At 35.7% G+C, this 16,043-nt stretch overlaps 1 protein-coding gene across 3 annotated transcripts; it reads right to left on the bottom strand.

Annotated features, from left to right (window-relative positions):
* Positions 1 to 2,472: 2,472 nt before the first annotated feature.
* LOC132163208 (S-adenosyl-L-methionine-dependent methyltransferases superfamily protein) lies at positions 2,473 to 15,997 on the bottom strand. Of its 3 annotated transcripts, XM_059573413.2 has the most exons (11): positions 15,922 to 15,997; positions 15,705 to 15,756; positions 14,342 to 14,455; positions 11,680 to 11,746; positions 6,956 to 7,021; positions 5,826 to 5,919; positions 5,566 to 5,682; positions 5,180 to 5,280; positions 3,680 to 3,754; positions 3,497 to 3,589; positions 2,473 to 3,161 (listed from the first exon to the last, which is right to left on the bottom strand). In XM_059573413.2, exons 3-11 carry the CDS (start codon positions 14,353 to 14,355, stop codon positions 2,862 to 2,864), a joined length of 927 nt encoding a protein of 308 aa, XP_059429396.2. In that variant the 5' UTR covers positions 14,356 to 14,455; positions 15,705 to 15,756; positions 15,922 to 15,997; the 3' UTR covers positions 2,473 to 2,861. The 3 variants fall into 3 exon arrangements, with proteins under 3 accessions (XP_059429396.2, XP_059429395.2, XP_088375032.1); XM_059573412.2 differs by lacking the exon at positions 15,922 to 15,997 and having other exon boundaries at positions 15,705 to 15,809; XM_088518906.1 differs by lacking the exons at positions 15,705 to 15,756; positions 15,922 to 15,997 and adding an exon at positions 15,670 to 15,690.
* Positions 15,998 to 16,043: the final 46 nt, after the last annotated feature.

Below are 16,043 nucleotides of genomic sequence, written 5' to 3'. Positions count from 1 at the left end.
AATATCGCCAGAGCCTAGACGCAGAAAATGTTACTAGGACAAGACATGCTAGGGTACTCTCAACTACTCCCACAACATGCTGCCACTAGGGGTTGTATACCTGTTGCGGTTATTTCCTCGCAACTACAATTGCAATCAATTTAGGTGGTTATTCAGTTTTAAATAATCCTAATTATTAGGTTGGTTGTAGTTAACTGAAACTGGCAGTTATGTGGTTAATGAAGACTGGTTATATATCGGTTATTAATCGGTTTTTATGAATAATTTTATTATTTCTTTCTTTAATATAAAATTTCGGGGTAATTACATTTTTCCCTATGAATCAATATACCCCCATGAACTGCCAAACTTACCGCCCGACCACATTAGACTATCATTTACTTCTCAAAAACCCCTTATGTCCGTCAACCTCGTTAAAAAATTTGAAAAGACCAAAATACCGTAAGTTTATAAACAAAAATTACATATAATACCCTTGAATTTTAACAAATATATATATATACCATTTTCAATAAAAAAAAATCAAAAATCAAAATTAAACAAAAAATAGAAATATATTAAAATTAAAAAACATTTATAAATTAATTTATAAAAATAAAAAAGTCAATATAAAAAACTAAAAAAAAGTTAAAAAAGACTTAAACTTAAAAAAAAATATAAATACAAAATCTGTCCATGTAGTTGTTTTAAATTAAAAATCCATCTATGTGATATATAGAAACAAATAATAATAATAATTCAGAGATTATTGGGATAGACCAAAATAACAATTTAGTCCATATAATCAAATTCCGTTAAAATAATTGACGGATTCCATTAGTATATCACGTTATCACCAATAGAATGATGATACGTGTCATTCTTAATTAAAAATAAATAAACATATTAAATATATAAATATATAAATTAAAAAAAAAAAAATTGAGGGGTGGCTCGTTGGGCACCCCCTCCCCCAAGGGTGGTGGCTGCCAACTTTTTTTTTTTTTTTTTTTTTTTTTTTTAAATTTATGAGTTTTATATTTTTTGTGTTTTAATTTTTTTTTTTTTTTTATTTAAGGGTATTTCTATCTTTTAATGAGATTTAACGTTTAAAAGAGAATATTCCATCCTATTTAATGAGGTTGACTGACGGAAGGTAAGTTTGGTAGTTCATGGGGGAGGTATAATTGACAGAACGTTGTAGTTTATGGGAGAAAATGTAATTACCCCTAAAACTTCAAATTTGTTTATTCCAAAAGAAGAAAATACTTGTAAGACGCTTGATAAATATAAAATAGAAAAGAAAAACAAATACAAAAGAGAAATTAAGTATACAAAGCATCCCTTTGTCAAACTAAATTTCAAAATGAGATCTACCAAAATGACATTTTATTATATCATCAAATTTATCAAAATTGTGTTAATTCATAGAACTATTTAATTAACACAAACGAAATAAAAAAGATGAATTAAAGATAAATAGAGTAGTGCTACGAAAACTTACCATGACATTCTCCAAGAACATAGGGATTTCCTCCAAAGCCGGTATTGCAAGAACATGTAAAAGTTGCGTTCCACCTTGTGATGAATGATGCAGATGGAATCCACCGTTCCAACATCATAGGAATGTAAATCGGAAGAATAGTGTAGTAATCGGTCTTGAACCAGTTTTCTTCTACCAAGAATGCAGACTTGCATCCATTGATGATAGTCTTTAAAAGTGTTTTTGATCGTTGATAAGGAAAAATAATTAAAGAACTTAAATGATTATATATATTAAAAAAACCATTAAAGAACTTAAATGATTATATATATTTAAAAAACCAATTACCCCCGTTACTCAGTTATTTGCTAAATTTTTAAATGTCTATAATTGATAACCGTAACCATCCTAGGTAGTTATCTGATTGCTGATATTTCTAATTATGTGGTTATCCGGTTAACAATTATTTGTGGTTATTGGCGAATCACTCCATTTGTACACTCCAAACTACCACGTTAGGAAAACAAGAAAATAATGAGGAACTCCAAAACTAAAACCCGCACCTCTCTACAACGTCCAGTCAGGAAGCGCTAATAGTAACTTTTTCACCTTGGTGTGATGTGATAAAAAAAATTTAACAGTAATTTTTACTGTCATGTCAAAAAGTGTAAACTTGAAGTTTATTTAACATTTTTCATATTTTTAAGGATGACCTTTTGAAAATCTCTAGTTTCAATATAGGGTCCCTCCCTATTACGTGGGTGTTCTCCGATTGCTTCTTGGCTTAAGAAGTTGGATTGTAAGATCTCGATGCAAAAGATTGATGTTGCCAGAACTAGAAGTGGGCAACCAAAAGTTAGCCCCATGCAGGCAAATTGAAACTGTTGAATTCTATCCAAAGGTTTGAGTGATTAAACATGCTGATCAAGTTTTTAGGGCATTTCTTTGGAAAGGAAACAACCTTAATCTAGGTGGCATTCTCAGATAAAGATTAGGTTGTTGCTCAGAAAGAAAAAAAGGATTCACCATATTCCCCATACTATTCACATCACATGCAACTCATACTGAAAATACCTCCAAAACATTTCACAATCTCTTCCTCCATTAATCAACTGGAACCTTGGACTCCATACCTTTGCCTAAAACTGTAACCAGGACAACTTCATCAATGCAAATCAATGAAGGTCTCTTCATGGGATGCCACCTCATTGATGAGAGATGAGGCATGTATATCCAGCCTATTCTGCATTTTCAGAAAGACGCATCCAACTTCCATGGAAGCCATTGAGAATAAGACACAACAAAAATGTCTAAAAATCCTTGTTGCACATATGTCCCACCCCATATAGGCTCTCTTGACAGTACCAAAGACAAATCACAAAAGGCTGGCCCTGCAAATTTAGGCTATCTTGACATCTCGCAGAAGTCGAGCAGCCATCGAGCCACATCGTCGAACTTCAAAATCATCAAGTTTCTCGTTCTGGGATTTTGTCAATAGCTCGGAGTCTTCACTGGCCACAGCAACAGAATCAGCCACCTTTTCCTCATTACTTGTCCCAACGTTCTCACCCTTCTCACTTATTTCGGTCTTGTCGATTTTCTGACCACTCCCCTGATCCGCGTTCTCTATATTCCCTTCCGGAGGCTTTGATCCCATAATGTAGATTTGAATACTTGGATGTTGGAATGTCTGGTCCATCTGCAAGAAATGAGTCAATGAGTGAAGTGGTAGCATTTCTTATCGCAGGACTCAAACCGGATGCATGGTTTTCGAAGCATCATATCTGACGTATGGTGCATGGTCGGATAATACAAGAAGTAAAATCCATAATCAGATGATGACCATCTGATATAGCATGTTCTCAAAATATTTCCTACAGCAAAAAGTAACGGCTAACATTATGCGGTCCAAATCTATTAAGGTATGAGACCGATATCATGTCCGGCACTTGTAAATTAAATGTAAAAGGTATAAACTATAGACTATGGACCAAACCATTTACAGTAGAAGTTTGCACAAAACATCACACATACCTTAGATTGTGGAACAACTTTTACATTAAAGTTTCTTTTCCACATCTGAAGCATTTGCTCATGGACGCTCATAGAACGGATCTCATAACCCAGCTTCATGAAAATAATTAGAAATTAAAATAAGTGCATCAATTTTGATAATGTTTTTGAGGAACAAATTAAAATAACTACCAAATACAATACCATTAGTGTAGTTTTAGGTCCTGATAATGCAGATATTGTTTGCAATAGCGGTTCCAATAGGTGCTCTGCGTAAACCTTAAATCCAAAGAAGTTAGAAATTTACTGTCTCAAATGAAATAATTTTAATTAGAGTCACATCATAAAACAATAAGAGAGATGGTATATGAATGAGTCCAATTCAACATAAAGGAAATGCTAAGAAACAGGCAATTCGATCAATTAGCAAGCACATCCAAGATTTAATTGCTTTAGTGTAGCAGGTTGGAAGCCTTACATGGCCCATACCAAGTAAAACTTAGAAGAAGTAACAAATCAACTTAGTTTGGGTGACAATTGATTCTTTTAAAGTTACCTAAATTGCAAAGTTAACACAAATAACTAGTAAGCCTCAAAATTAGGACTGCAACGAAGGAATATTTTAAATGGCAGCAGGGTGCTATGCTGGAGAGATCCTTCTCCACGAAAATATATATGTCCACAGCTCATAGAACTGTAAAACAGAAGCATTTGGTCAAATGTGTAAATAAATCCTTTCTCTTCAAAACCTTTCCATATCTCTTGTCTAGTTCAACCTTACATAAATATGACAGAAAAGTTACTCCAACTGTCAAGCTGGATAAACTTGTGAATATTATATTTTTCTTGTCGGAAAACATCCTTTAAACTTGTGAATATCATATTGCTTAATTTCTGTTATACTAATTAAAATGCTTCACATCCCAAACTGCAAACAAAATTGTACATAAAACTGATTTTCCAACCCTACTAACTATGTCTCTTTGGCCAAAAGAAGAGGAAAAAAAAAAAAAAAAGAGTGAAATATTTTACCCTCCTCATTCTCTGAGACCTCCAATTTTCTAAGGGAATGATCGAGGCACCAGAAAACTTAATCTAGATCAAAAGAACTTGCATCCTAGAGGCCACAAACATTATTGTCATCCCTCGGTAATGTCTCATCTAACATTGAGCTTTTCCCAAAAGATCAGAGTACTATTGCATTTGATGCAGGAGGACAGAGAGCCACTACACAAGCTAGCAGCACTTTGTTTTTTTTCTTTTTTTTTTTTGTCCGGTAAAAGAGGCAACAGCGCGGTGCAAAGCTAAGGTCTCCAACTGTCATAACACAAGTGCATGGGTCTAATCCAGGAGTTGTCTGTTCATGCAAAAAGGTTAAAGGTTAAGAGCGTAATCTGATCCCTGCTCTCAGAATTTTACTTTTGTAGGACTAAAACTTGGTAATGGACTCAAGTACAGAAGAAAGCACGCAGTTCATTCCACTCGAAGAATTACAAGGATTAAACAGCACTCGCAACACCAAGTTTGATCATGAAAAGTCCTAATTTCACAGACATGTTTGTGTTACCAACTTATCGTTATGAAACACATGAAACAATAATTAAAAATTTATTCATTTCCTAATATGGGACCACGGATAAGGGAGATGACATGGTTCTTCCTTTTTTATCCATGCAAAAAATGTCTAACATTTCATAAACTTACAACATCAGTGCCAATGATATAGTCAAACGGTGGATCAACAGCCTTAATATGATCCTTGTTTCCCCAGTCTAACTCTGCAACCTCAATCGAACCAAACGAATCTGCAAAGAACATAAAGTTTCAGTTATGTTACAAGTAGTATGATTAGAACTCTCTAAGATAATCATAGGTAGCTCTAAGTGAAGTCCTCTAATCCTCTATTGACAGCCAAACAATTCTAAAAGTGGTTATAGTTATCACTGCTCCATTCATAGTGCAAAATATAGTCAAACTGAATGTAAAAGCTTAGCACAGAAGTTGGCACTTCCAATGAGCATCAAAAGGACATTATACTGAAACTGCAATATGCATAAGCAATTTATTTGCTTAAATGTTGCAGAGCACACCAGAACCAGGATTCATCTGCAAGATCCTTGAAGTATTACGTTCAACATTCCTCATCAACAATGGCAAAACTTCAACTTGGTCCGTTGCCACTACATCACATCCCAGCAAAGCCATGCCTGAAAAGACCAGTCCAGATCAGGCAAAGCAGCACCCTACATTATAAAGCAGGATGACCTAGATCCTGTCCAAGCAGAAAAAAGTGCACAACCACTGTATAGATTAATTCTACATAAAAATCAAGAGAAAAATAGAAACTCACCAAAACCAGCTACTCCACAACCTGCTCCAAGTTCAATAACACGTTTTCCTTTAAGTTTAGATGGGCAAAATCTTCCCTTTCTACAATTTTTCTCCTGAAAAAACAAAAAAAAGGTCTTTAGAGATTCAAACATACAAATGCGCATACAAACGAAAAGTAGGATTATAATGCATGTCTTTGAAGAAACTGAATCCAACAGAAAAACTAAAAATTAAATCCCAACTCCCACTCAGCTTGAAAAGAGGCCTAAGAGCATTCTCATTCGGCGCCCCATTTTGAGGAAATCCCTACTTTAGGGAGCCAAAATGCTAAAATGTTCATTTTTAACTCTCCAACGGGCTCCCTATTTTGGGAAAAAATTTAGGGAGCATGAATAGTACTTCCCACTAGTAGAGTGCACTCTCCACTCAAATCATACAAAAATATTAAAAGTTTGACATTCTCTCTCCTCACAAGTTTGGCTCTCTCTCCTCAAAAGAATAAATATATCCTTAAAAAAATATATTTAAATGGAAGAGTAAAAGTAGACCCCTAGTTTGGAGAACCAGATGAGAATACTCTACCATAGAACCACATCTCCACATAAAAAGAGTTTGCTCTATCAGCCACACGAGGCTGCTTCAGGGGGAATGGGCTTTCCCTTTTAAATAAATATAATATTTAATTGTAGTTAATCCTTAGGAAGCAAAGAATATGACTGGATGGAGTACAGTTTCAAGGACCAAACACTATTGAAAATTTTTTAATGAAGTAACCAGCACAAAAGTATGTTCCATTAGACAGATCAGTACAATTGTCATCAGATTCTATAGCAATTTGCTTGAAATCATTAAGCAGGAGCTCATGTAATAATCACTTTAAGGCTTTCTAATCTTTCAGCGACCTTGTCTCCTTGTCTTTTCCCTAGATTAAGGAAAAATGAAAATAAAAAATTAAAGATGATGAATGATTGAAGTTTCCTATACTGCATACAACTTGATTAACTTGGCAAAGTTTAATCCTACCCATGTAAAGTAGCTCATATAAATTTAAGAAAGAGATCATATATGAACTTATAAAGAGCTAGAAACATGTGAAAAAAAAAGTAGCAGCAACTTTTCAAGATCATGAAAAGGGATAATAAACTGTACCAGATATTTGACAAACACAAGTGATGCATCCCAAACTGTAGTTCCTAAATGCTTGGAATTGGGATCCTACCACAATGATAACAAGCTATGTCAGTGTTACAGAAGTTATTAAGAGATATACAAGAGAGTCAACATAAAGAAATACTAACATGCGTGTACAAAAATTGATATTCCTAAAGTGACCTTGACTTTTATATTTAGTAACTGAAGCAACAAAAATTGGAAAAGGCCTGTAGTAATTATTATTGATAAACATGCAGGTAAAACATGCTTTCAACCAGAATTCCAAATAAGCAACAGTTTTTCTCTCTAGCAAAAATGGATTCAGCAAAATGAAAATTCTTCACTATTGTTCACATATACTGAATTGACTAGTTCTCCATGCTTGCAAATAGAAGGAAAATGCCTACTTGATGCAGCATAGCATGGGAGAAGTAGAATCTGCGAACATTAAACTAACAACTCTGCTACAAAAGCTTAAAAATCTTCTGGGATTATAGGTGTTAAAATATTGATTAAATGATTAAAATTACATCTTTCTATTAGCTTAAGCTTTTGGGATAACTGGTGATTTAACATGGTATCAGAGCCAAAGATCTTGGAATTGAACTTTGACTCCGTTAAATCACTCCCCATTTAAATTAAATATTCCATGTGCTGAATCTCACCTATTAAAAGGGAGTTTGAGCCCACATGTGAGGGGGAGTGTTAAAGTATTGATTGAGTGATGAAATTTACCTCTTCCTATCAGCTTAAGCTTTTAGGACAAGTGGTGGTTTAATATGGAATCAGCGACTAGGTTCAACCAACAAGTCTTGGCCCAACAGTCTACGGGAGAAACGTGTTGTCTCTGTTCCAACTCAGGGCCCAATGTGTGAGTGAGAGATTGTTGGAGTTATCTCACGTCAATTGTGGAAGGTGGCTGGTTGTCAGTTTATAAGTGTGAGAGAAAGCCTCATATCTTGAGCTAGCTTTCGGGGTTGAGAGAGACCAAAAACCACCTAACACTAGTATCAAAGCCTACCATAGAACGAATAAGGCCCACACTACTTACCCCGTGATAAGGACCAAGAAAAGTACTGCATGCACGTGAGGAAAGAGTTGAGGAATAATCTCACATTTCATGTGAACACTTTGGGCATGTTTATAAGGAATAGGCAGCCCCTCCCCTATACAACTAGTTTTATGAGATGAGTTTGGCCTACAAATTTCTTCATGATATCAGAGCCAAAAGTCCTATAATCGAACCTTGACTTCGTCAAATCACCCCCATTTAAATTAAATATTCGACGTGTTGGGCCTCACCTATTAAAAGAAAGTTTAAGCCCACACGTGAGAGGGAGTGTTAAAATATTGATTAAATGATTAAAATTACATCTTTCTATTAGCTTAAGCTTTTGAGATAACTAGTGATTTAACACTAGGAATATAGAGGAAACTCTTATCAAGAGTATTCATTGATAAAAACTGAATAACAACACTAATGGTCAGCCAAACCAGCCTTGTTATGCTTAAATAGGTTTAGGATTTCAACCCTAAAAGTAAATTGCCAAATTATCCTTTCTTAAAAATAAAGGCATCTTGCTCGAGCCAATGTTGCACGAATGTTGTGCAAGATTTCTGTCTAGTCATTAGTCACATTCTCGCTCCAGCTAGGATCGAGCGAACATCACGCTAACTTTATGTTTGCCATTTGTAACATCTTGCTCGAGCAACTCTCGAGCGAAGATCACGGAAAAGTCTTGTGGCCACCTCATTCAAGTGAGAGTCACGCGTGGTTTTTGCCTTCTGCATAATTGCATGTCCACACATCAAAAGCTATCCTCTTCGCTCAAGGTCCTCCATGAAGCCACATGTAATTTGGACTACATCCTCTCTCGGTTGGAGAGAGTTCACCCTTGAATTCGCATTGTCATTTGATGAATCACCATGGAAAGGGATCAGATCTCTTGTAGCTTTATGTGACATCTGAATCTGAAATAACTAGACCCTCTGCCTTTCCTTTCCCTTCTCAGAATTGTCTCTGATCAGTTTTGATTCTTTACATTCCATCTTCAATTCATCAAGAGTTTGCACAATTCAACACTCAAGTTCTTTGTGTTCTCAAGCTAATGTTTGTTTCTAAAAGCTCTATATCCTCTGTACTAGAAAATCCTTTCCAATGGAAATTTGATTCCATGTATGGTCATTTAATTCATTTGCTTCATGCTGCTCCCTCTCCAGCTTCTCTACTGACTTCAACATCTCATTGATGAACTCTCTTCTTGCTAAGATATTCTTTCCTTCACTTTTAGAGGGATTGGGCTCAACCTCCTTCGGTAGGAGTACTATATTAACCTTATCAAATAAAAACTGTTAAGTGTTATTCTTCCCATCATGTTGAGTAGCTCTATCATACTGTCATGGCCTACTCAATAGAAGGTGACAAGCATCCATAGTGAGCACATCACACATGTTATCCCTATATTTAGACCCAAGAAAGGACACCGAGCAATGTTTAGAAACAGTTACTTGGTTTCCTTTCGTGATCCTAGCCAACTTGTAGGGACTAGGGTATTGCTCCGTCTCCAACCCCAATTTTTGAATCTATTCAGCAATTATATTCTCACTACTCCCTAAATCCAACACGAAGTCTACATACCTTACCCCTTATAATACAATTGGACTAAAAAGTATTTTTGCGACACCAGTCCTCCCCCTCAGATATACGGGGTGTAAAGCACACTGCCCTCACTACTAACAAAGGACACACATTACCCTGGACATACTCCTCACATTCTTTCCCAACATCATATGTAAGCCCTTGTTGAATGTCAACCAGATTATCATCTACAAGTTCTGCGGAGTCAATAAATAACTCCTTACCATAGTTGTCACCCTTCCTACAACTAGCCATCTTATGACCCACTTCACCACATTTGAAACACCGTGGTGAAGCGCTTGTTGAATCAGCCTTACTAGGCTACACATTTGCCCTCTAGTTTGTGCAGGTGGCAGAACCACATCATGATTGGGGGTATGGGGTTTGTGTGACTACTACCCCCATTGTTTCCTCCTACTATACCCAACGACTTCTTGGCTAAGGTCTTCTCTAAGTGCAAAGCCCTTTGATGGGCTTCAGATACATTAACAGGATTAAAGAAATTAAAAAAATCTTGAAACTGTTGTCTCATACTATACCCAACGACTTCTTCGCTAAGGTCTTCTCTAAGTGCAAAGCCCTTTGATGGGCTTCAGATACGTTAACAGGATTAAAGAAATTAAAAAAATCTTGAAACTGTTGTCTCATACCTCCAATGTACCTTGAAACCAAATCATCATCTGATTTAGCAAGATCAACCTGTGCCACAAGCCTATAGAACTCCAGTGTAGTCATCCACAAAGTGTGTCCCCTGTCAAAGTTTCTGGAATTACTAGTACATTGTCCTCATGTAGTTATGGGGCAAGAATGCTGCTCTCATGTGCTTCAACAGTTTCTCCCAACTTTTGATCTTCGACTTGCCTTGATTGACTCTGCTTTGCTTCAACTACTTCCACCACCCAGTTTCTTGCCCTCTAAACTTGGTAGCTACCAGCACTCGCCTACCATCAGGTATCTCCTTCAAATCCAAGATCTCCACAGTGGCAACCCTATCTAGGAAATCTTTGGCCTGTAAACAACCTTGGAACTCCAGTATGTCAAGCTTGAAACCCGCCTCCCACCTGGCATCAAGGGATGCTCCCTCCTCGCTCCACGCTGCACAAATGATTGATGGGCTCACTACCGACGCTATCCTTGTCATGCTCCTCTGCAAATGGTTGACAGTGATGTCCGTTAGCAATGGCTAAGGTGGCAAGCTGATCAGCCAATGCATTAAATTGATCACCAAACTGCTCAAATCGCCAATTCATTCGCACCAAAAGTGCCTCTAGTTTCTCATCACGTGCCACCACATTGCATTCATACACATTGCCAATAGTTGCAGGCCTTCCTCCACGTCCTTCTTTTAGCGCCATGTTAGGAAAATAGCTAGGCTTTGTTACAAACTGATGCAACATAGTGTGTGGGAAGCTGAATCTACGAACACTAGACTAACAACTTTTCTATAAAAGCCTAGATATCTTCTAGGATTATAGGAAAATAGAGAAAACTCTTTCAAGAGTATTTTTATTGATAAAAACGGAGTAACAAAATTAATAGTTGGCCAAATTATCCTTTATTAAAAGTAAATGCATCTTGCTTGAGCCACGAGTGTCACGCAAGATTTTTGTCCCACGATTAGTCGCATTCTCACTCAACCCAGGATCGGGCAAAAATTGCGCAAACTTTCTGTCATCTATAACATCTCGCTCAAGCAACCTTCGGGCAAAGATTGTGCAAAATTCCTACTGCTATCTCGCTCGAGCGATCATCAAGCGAGAGGCACATGCGGTTTCTACCACATGCATAATCGCATGTTCATACTTAACCACTCTCCTCTTCGCTCAAGGTCCTCCATGAAGCCACGTGTAATTTGGATTACATCACTATGTTAGAATCTTCCCTTGCAAGGCAAATTAACAAAGGTGGATTATTCTCTCTACCAAGACAAGTCATCCATCATATGGTGAATTGGTACCATTTCTTTAAAGATGTATTATTCAATTTTCAACAGGCAAACAATTGCAGTAATTAAAAAAATAAAAAAATGAAAAGAAAATGAAAAAAGTCTACACATCAAATAACTGCATAAAACAAGGCATACCTGATAAAATTGCAATTCATGGCCTAAAATCTCGAGATTCATTGAGAAAGTAGTTGGAGAATTTAACCTGATAAAGAAAATGGTATAATATATATAAAAAAAAAAAAAAAACCATTTTTTGATGAAATGTATGATTGAAGACATTAAACAAAAATAAGGAATACAACATCAACCTCGTATTGTCACATGAGTTCATAACAATCCACAAGAAAAGTTACATGTGTAAACATAGTATCAATTATCACTAGACTATCACTTAGAAGTAGTACATGTTGCAGTATCTCATCATGTTAAAAGTGCAATATAAAATTCAGTCCAAAATTAACAAAAATATGGTCTAAAGATATGGAAAGAATTGTTGCGATCCAACATGGAGAATGGGATTCAAACCCAAGAAGGCCCTATAATAAGGGAGCAGCTCACTGCCAATCTAAATATCTCCCATTTGCTCCCATTTGACCATGGATTTAAGACACCTCAACACATGCGAAATCTAACGATACATAAAAGGACATTTATAATATATTAATAACCATCAAATTCTATTAAACAATGCCTGTTAACGCTATGTAGCATCTTCTCCTATGACGCCATCTCCTTCCTCCCATGCTCACCTCCTTCGATCAAACAAAAACCACTTCCAAATCCTTGACAGCAAAGCAGAGGCTGGCCGTCCTTCCCGTTTATACTGGGTTTTTCTCAAAATATTTCTCAAACACTCTTTGTTTAGTTTGTAAAAGAGATTTTGAGAAATGTTTTGAGCAAAATGCAGATCTTGGCCAAACATGTTATGATGGAGATGATAAAGGCCAAGAAGAAGCTGGATCTACTAACCTGTACTTTTTTTTTTCTTCTTTTCTGAGATTTTCTAATTTGAGTTTGTATGTGAAAGATTGGATCCACTCAATCCAAGTGATGTTTGCCAGTTTGTGGTAGAAAAGAAATTAAATAATTTTTAGAAATGTTGTGTATAAGATGTTTGTTAAAATGTTTCTTTGGTGCTCAGTCTCTTTCTCTCTCTCACTCTCTAGTTCCCTTTCAAATTTCCTCTATTTTCTCACGAGCACCAAATGATGCTTATGAGAAACCTCGAAACTCCTATTTGCTTACTAATTTACGCTTTCAGGAAGAACAAGGTACTATTAGTTTTGCTTTGCTCGGTTGTTTATCCAATACACCATAATCAGTCAAATCAATTGTCATGTGATCTTGATTTGCATATTTTTCCTTCTAGGCATCATAAATTTTTTCCTCTGTTTCCTCTCTCCATGGATAACTTTCCTCTGTTGAACATTAAAATATGAAATAAAATGGAAACTACTCATCTGTATACTTTTGGGTTTTACATTTGTGTTTGGAAGCCAAAAAAATAGCCAAGAAACTGTTCTTTGTTCTTTCAATTATTTTCTTCACTTTATTACTTGAGGCAGCAGGACTGCATTATCTACCCATTTGTTCTGTTATACAGTTATACTCTCTTAAAATTCATCGAGCTTTGTCCCATTGTTTTGAGCATAAATTAGATTATTTTCTCCAATTCAGATTATTGATTTGTGTAAATCTAGATAGCTATATGAAGTTTTTGCATCAATGAGAGATGGAAGAAGACGCTACTTACATTGACAGCATTGCTTAACAAATTTTTTGGACTTGGCACTCCATTAAAACATAAATTAAAACATATTTAAATTGGAGGTGAGCCACTCACCCATAATATAGACAAAAGATGCAGAACAATACATGTTGAATTTGATTTTCTAAGTACAACAGATCCTTTTAGTAATAAATCATTAAAGAACCAAGTTAACTCATGCAAATACATCTCTTTTTAGAATATAAGTCATGGAAATACATCTGACATGTCAAAATTAGAAAAAAGTCAAAGTTTAATGAATCATCTCAACCGTGAAGGAAAAAAATTCAAGAGCCTCTAGTAAGTGTATATATAGGATCTTGACCGGACATATTGATACTGAGAAATAAAGCATTTTCCACATCCATTCAAATGAAAAAGGTCACACTAAATGTTCAAAGCGAGGTTGGTTTACAAACTATTGCAATGTTAAAGGCTCATAATTCCTTAAGGACCAAATATAAACCAAGCCAAAGTTGAAGGTTAAAAAATTGCCCCCCCACCCTGCCCAACCAATACCAACGATTACTCACAGGTCAGCCTTAAATGTATGATTAATGGTTTTAGAGAAAGCAATATAGGAGAAAATGTCCAAGTAATTCATCCTTCAAATTTGAGAAGCAGTTTTTCATCATAAGTCCTACATGTTAGAACCAAAAAGCTCTAGTACATGTGATTTTTAACATAAATATTTAACACAAAGACAAAGTAAGAATCTAACAGTTGAATTGCTGAAGAACTTTAAACAACACTCTATTCTTAACAAAATCAGATTTAAGACTTCTATGGAATATATAAAGTTTAATCTGAGGCAGAAAATTGGAGGAAATGGTTGGATAAGACTTTAATTTAGATCTAAAGGACTGCTGCCCCACTTTTTTTTTTTTTTTTTGGGGGGGCGGGGGGCAATGACAAAGTAGATCATCTTCTAAAGCACATAAATTACTAATTGCAATCTAATAATAGAATTAGTTAAACCTTGACCATGAGAAAGTTGAAAATATTCTAAAAACTAAGGATGTAAAGCACCTGTCAGGCTCCATTTGATTGCAGTTCCTGAAGCGAAGTGAAAGCTTTATATCGGACTTGATTCAAGAAGCCTTAAATCCCAGCTAAAGTAACAGCTTGATTTGAGCTCATTTACTGCAATATGAGGACAGAGAGAGAGAGAGAGAGAGAGGTTGGGGGCAGGTTAATTAAGGTAGAGAAATGCAGACCGCTGACAAATTATAATTTCAAATGTACATCTATTGCGTAAGTAGAGGTGTTAGATTAAAGTTGCAAGTTATAATGTTGTGAGTAGAAGTTCTGTACTCAGTGATAGTGCTCATGCATGGAGTATAGAGATGCAATATTAAGATTTTGTGCTCATCTTATTTCAATTGTTGTCAGGATTTTTGCTTTGAGTATATATGTTATGCTAACCTTTGGCTTTAGCCTTCTAGGCCTCTATTTGCTAGCGATAAATTTGTTTTCCTAAGAAAACTAACCCTCAAAATAAATGTATATGCATGTGCAAGTGTGTACAACACAAATACTCATGTCAAAACAATAAAGAATGCTACAACCTTAACATAGAAGACTAAACATAACATGAGAATAAAAAGCTACTGCTCCACAGATACCACAAAATGGAGTAGAAACTTGAAAATTCAATGCATTGCAAAATCACTTCCAGCTTGGCACGATATTTAGCACTCGAGATTTGCACCATTTTCGCTAACATCCCATACACATGATCATGCATGCACAATCACACAAAAAGATGCATACCCACATAAAGAGAAGCTTACAGGAGCTAAAAGAATCTGGCATACAACATTCTCTACAGCTTTTCCAGAGTAAAGAAGAAGCAGGCACTTTACTCGCATTGCAAGTTGTACTTTACTTGCGCGATTCTTTTTTGAGCCTTGAGCTAATAACTAAACTAACACAACCCAACACATCAATTTCCAACAACAGTGATTTTTTCCTTCTACATTCTACAGAGCCTCTACTTCTATCTTCAAGAAAAAATTTAAAGAACCGATCCTTATCCTTACAGTGAAAATAAGGCAAGGCATCGCTTTGCATCATTCTTGTTCTATAATTTATTACATTCAAACATCTAAGAATACTATAAAACCACATAAAAGTAAAAAATTGCATTCGTCGATCATTTAGAAAAAAACAAGTGCGGCACACACAGTGTTACGGATCACAGAATATACTGAAATTTTTATTCATGATCCAACCCAAGGCTCGCACCAGTGCATCATACCCCGTCTCCTCCAGAAATATTACCCATACGATAAAAACAAACTTTTAGAAACCAAATTAACAACGAAAACATAATGTACAAGAAAAAAGAGACGCACACAAAGGGAATAAGATTGACGACGAATAGCTTTACCAGCTAATCTGCTTATGGGCAAACCCTCTGAACTCCATTTTTTTGAGCTAATCTGCAAATAAGCTTTGAATGGTCAAAACTCTCGAAAATATAGATTTTTTTTTTTTTTTTTTTTTTTTTTTTTTTTTTGTGTGAAAGGAAAAAATATAGGATATGTTTCTTAAACTTTTCGAAAACATTTTTATAATTTTTTTAAATAAATAAAATAAAAAGACACTTTTTCGCCGGGCCTTTTTCGGATTTCCATGCAGCATTTATAGAGACGGAGGGACTGCTTGCACGCTGATGGGTGAGACTGAGAACTTTGACAAACGCCTGGGGGGCTGGTCAAGAAACACT

Source organism: Corylus avellana, chromosome 8 (assembly GCF_965113065.1).
Source record: "Corylus avellana chromosome 8, dhCorAvel1.hap1.2, whole genome shotgun sequence".
Lineage (NCBI taxonomy): Eukaryota > Viridiplantae > Streptophyta > Magnoliopsida > Fagales > Betulaceae > Corylus > Corylus avellana.
This window is presented reverse-complemented; position numbering and strand designations above follow the sequence as displayed.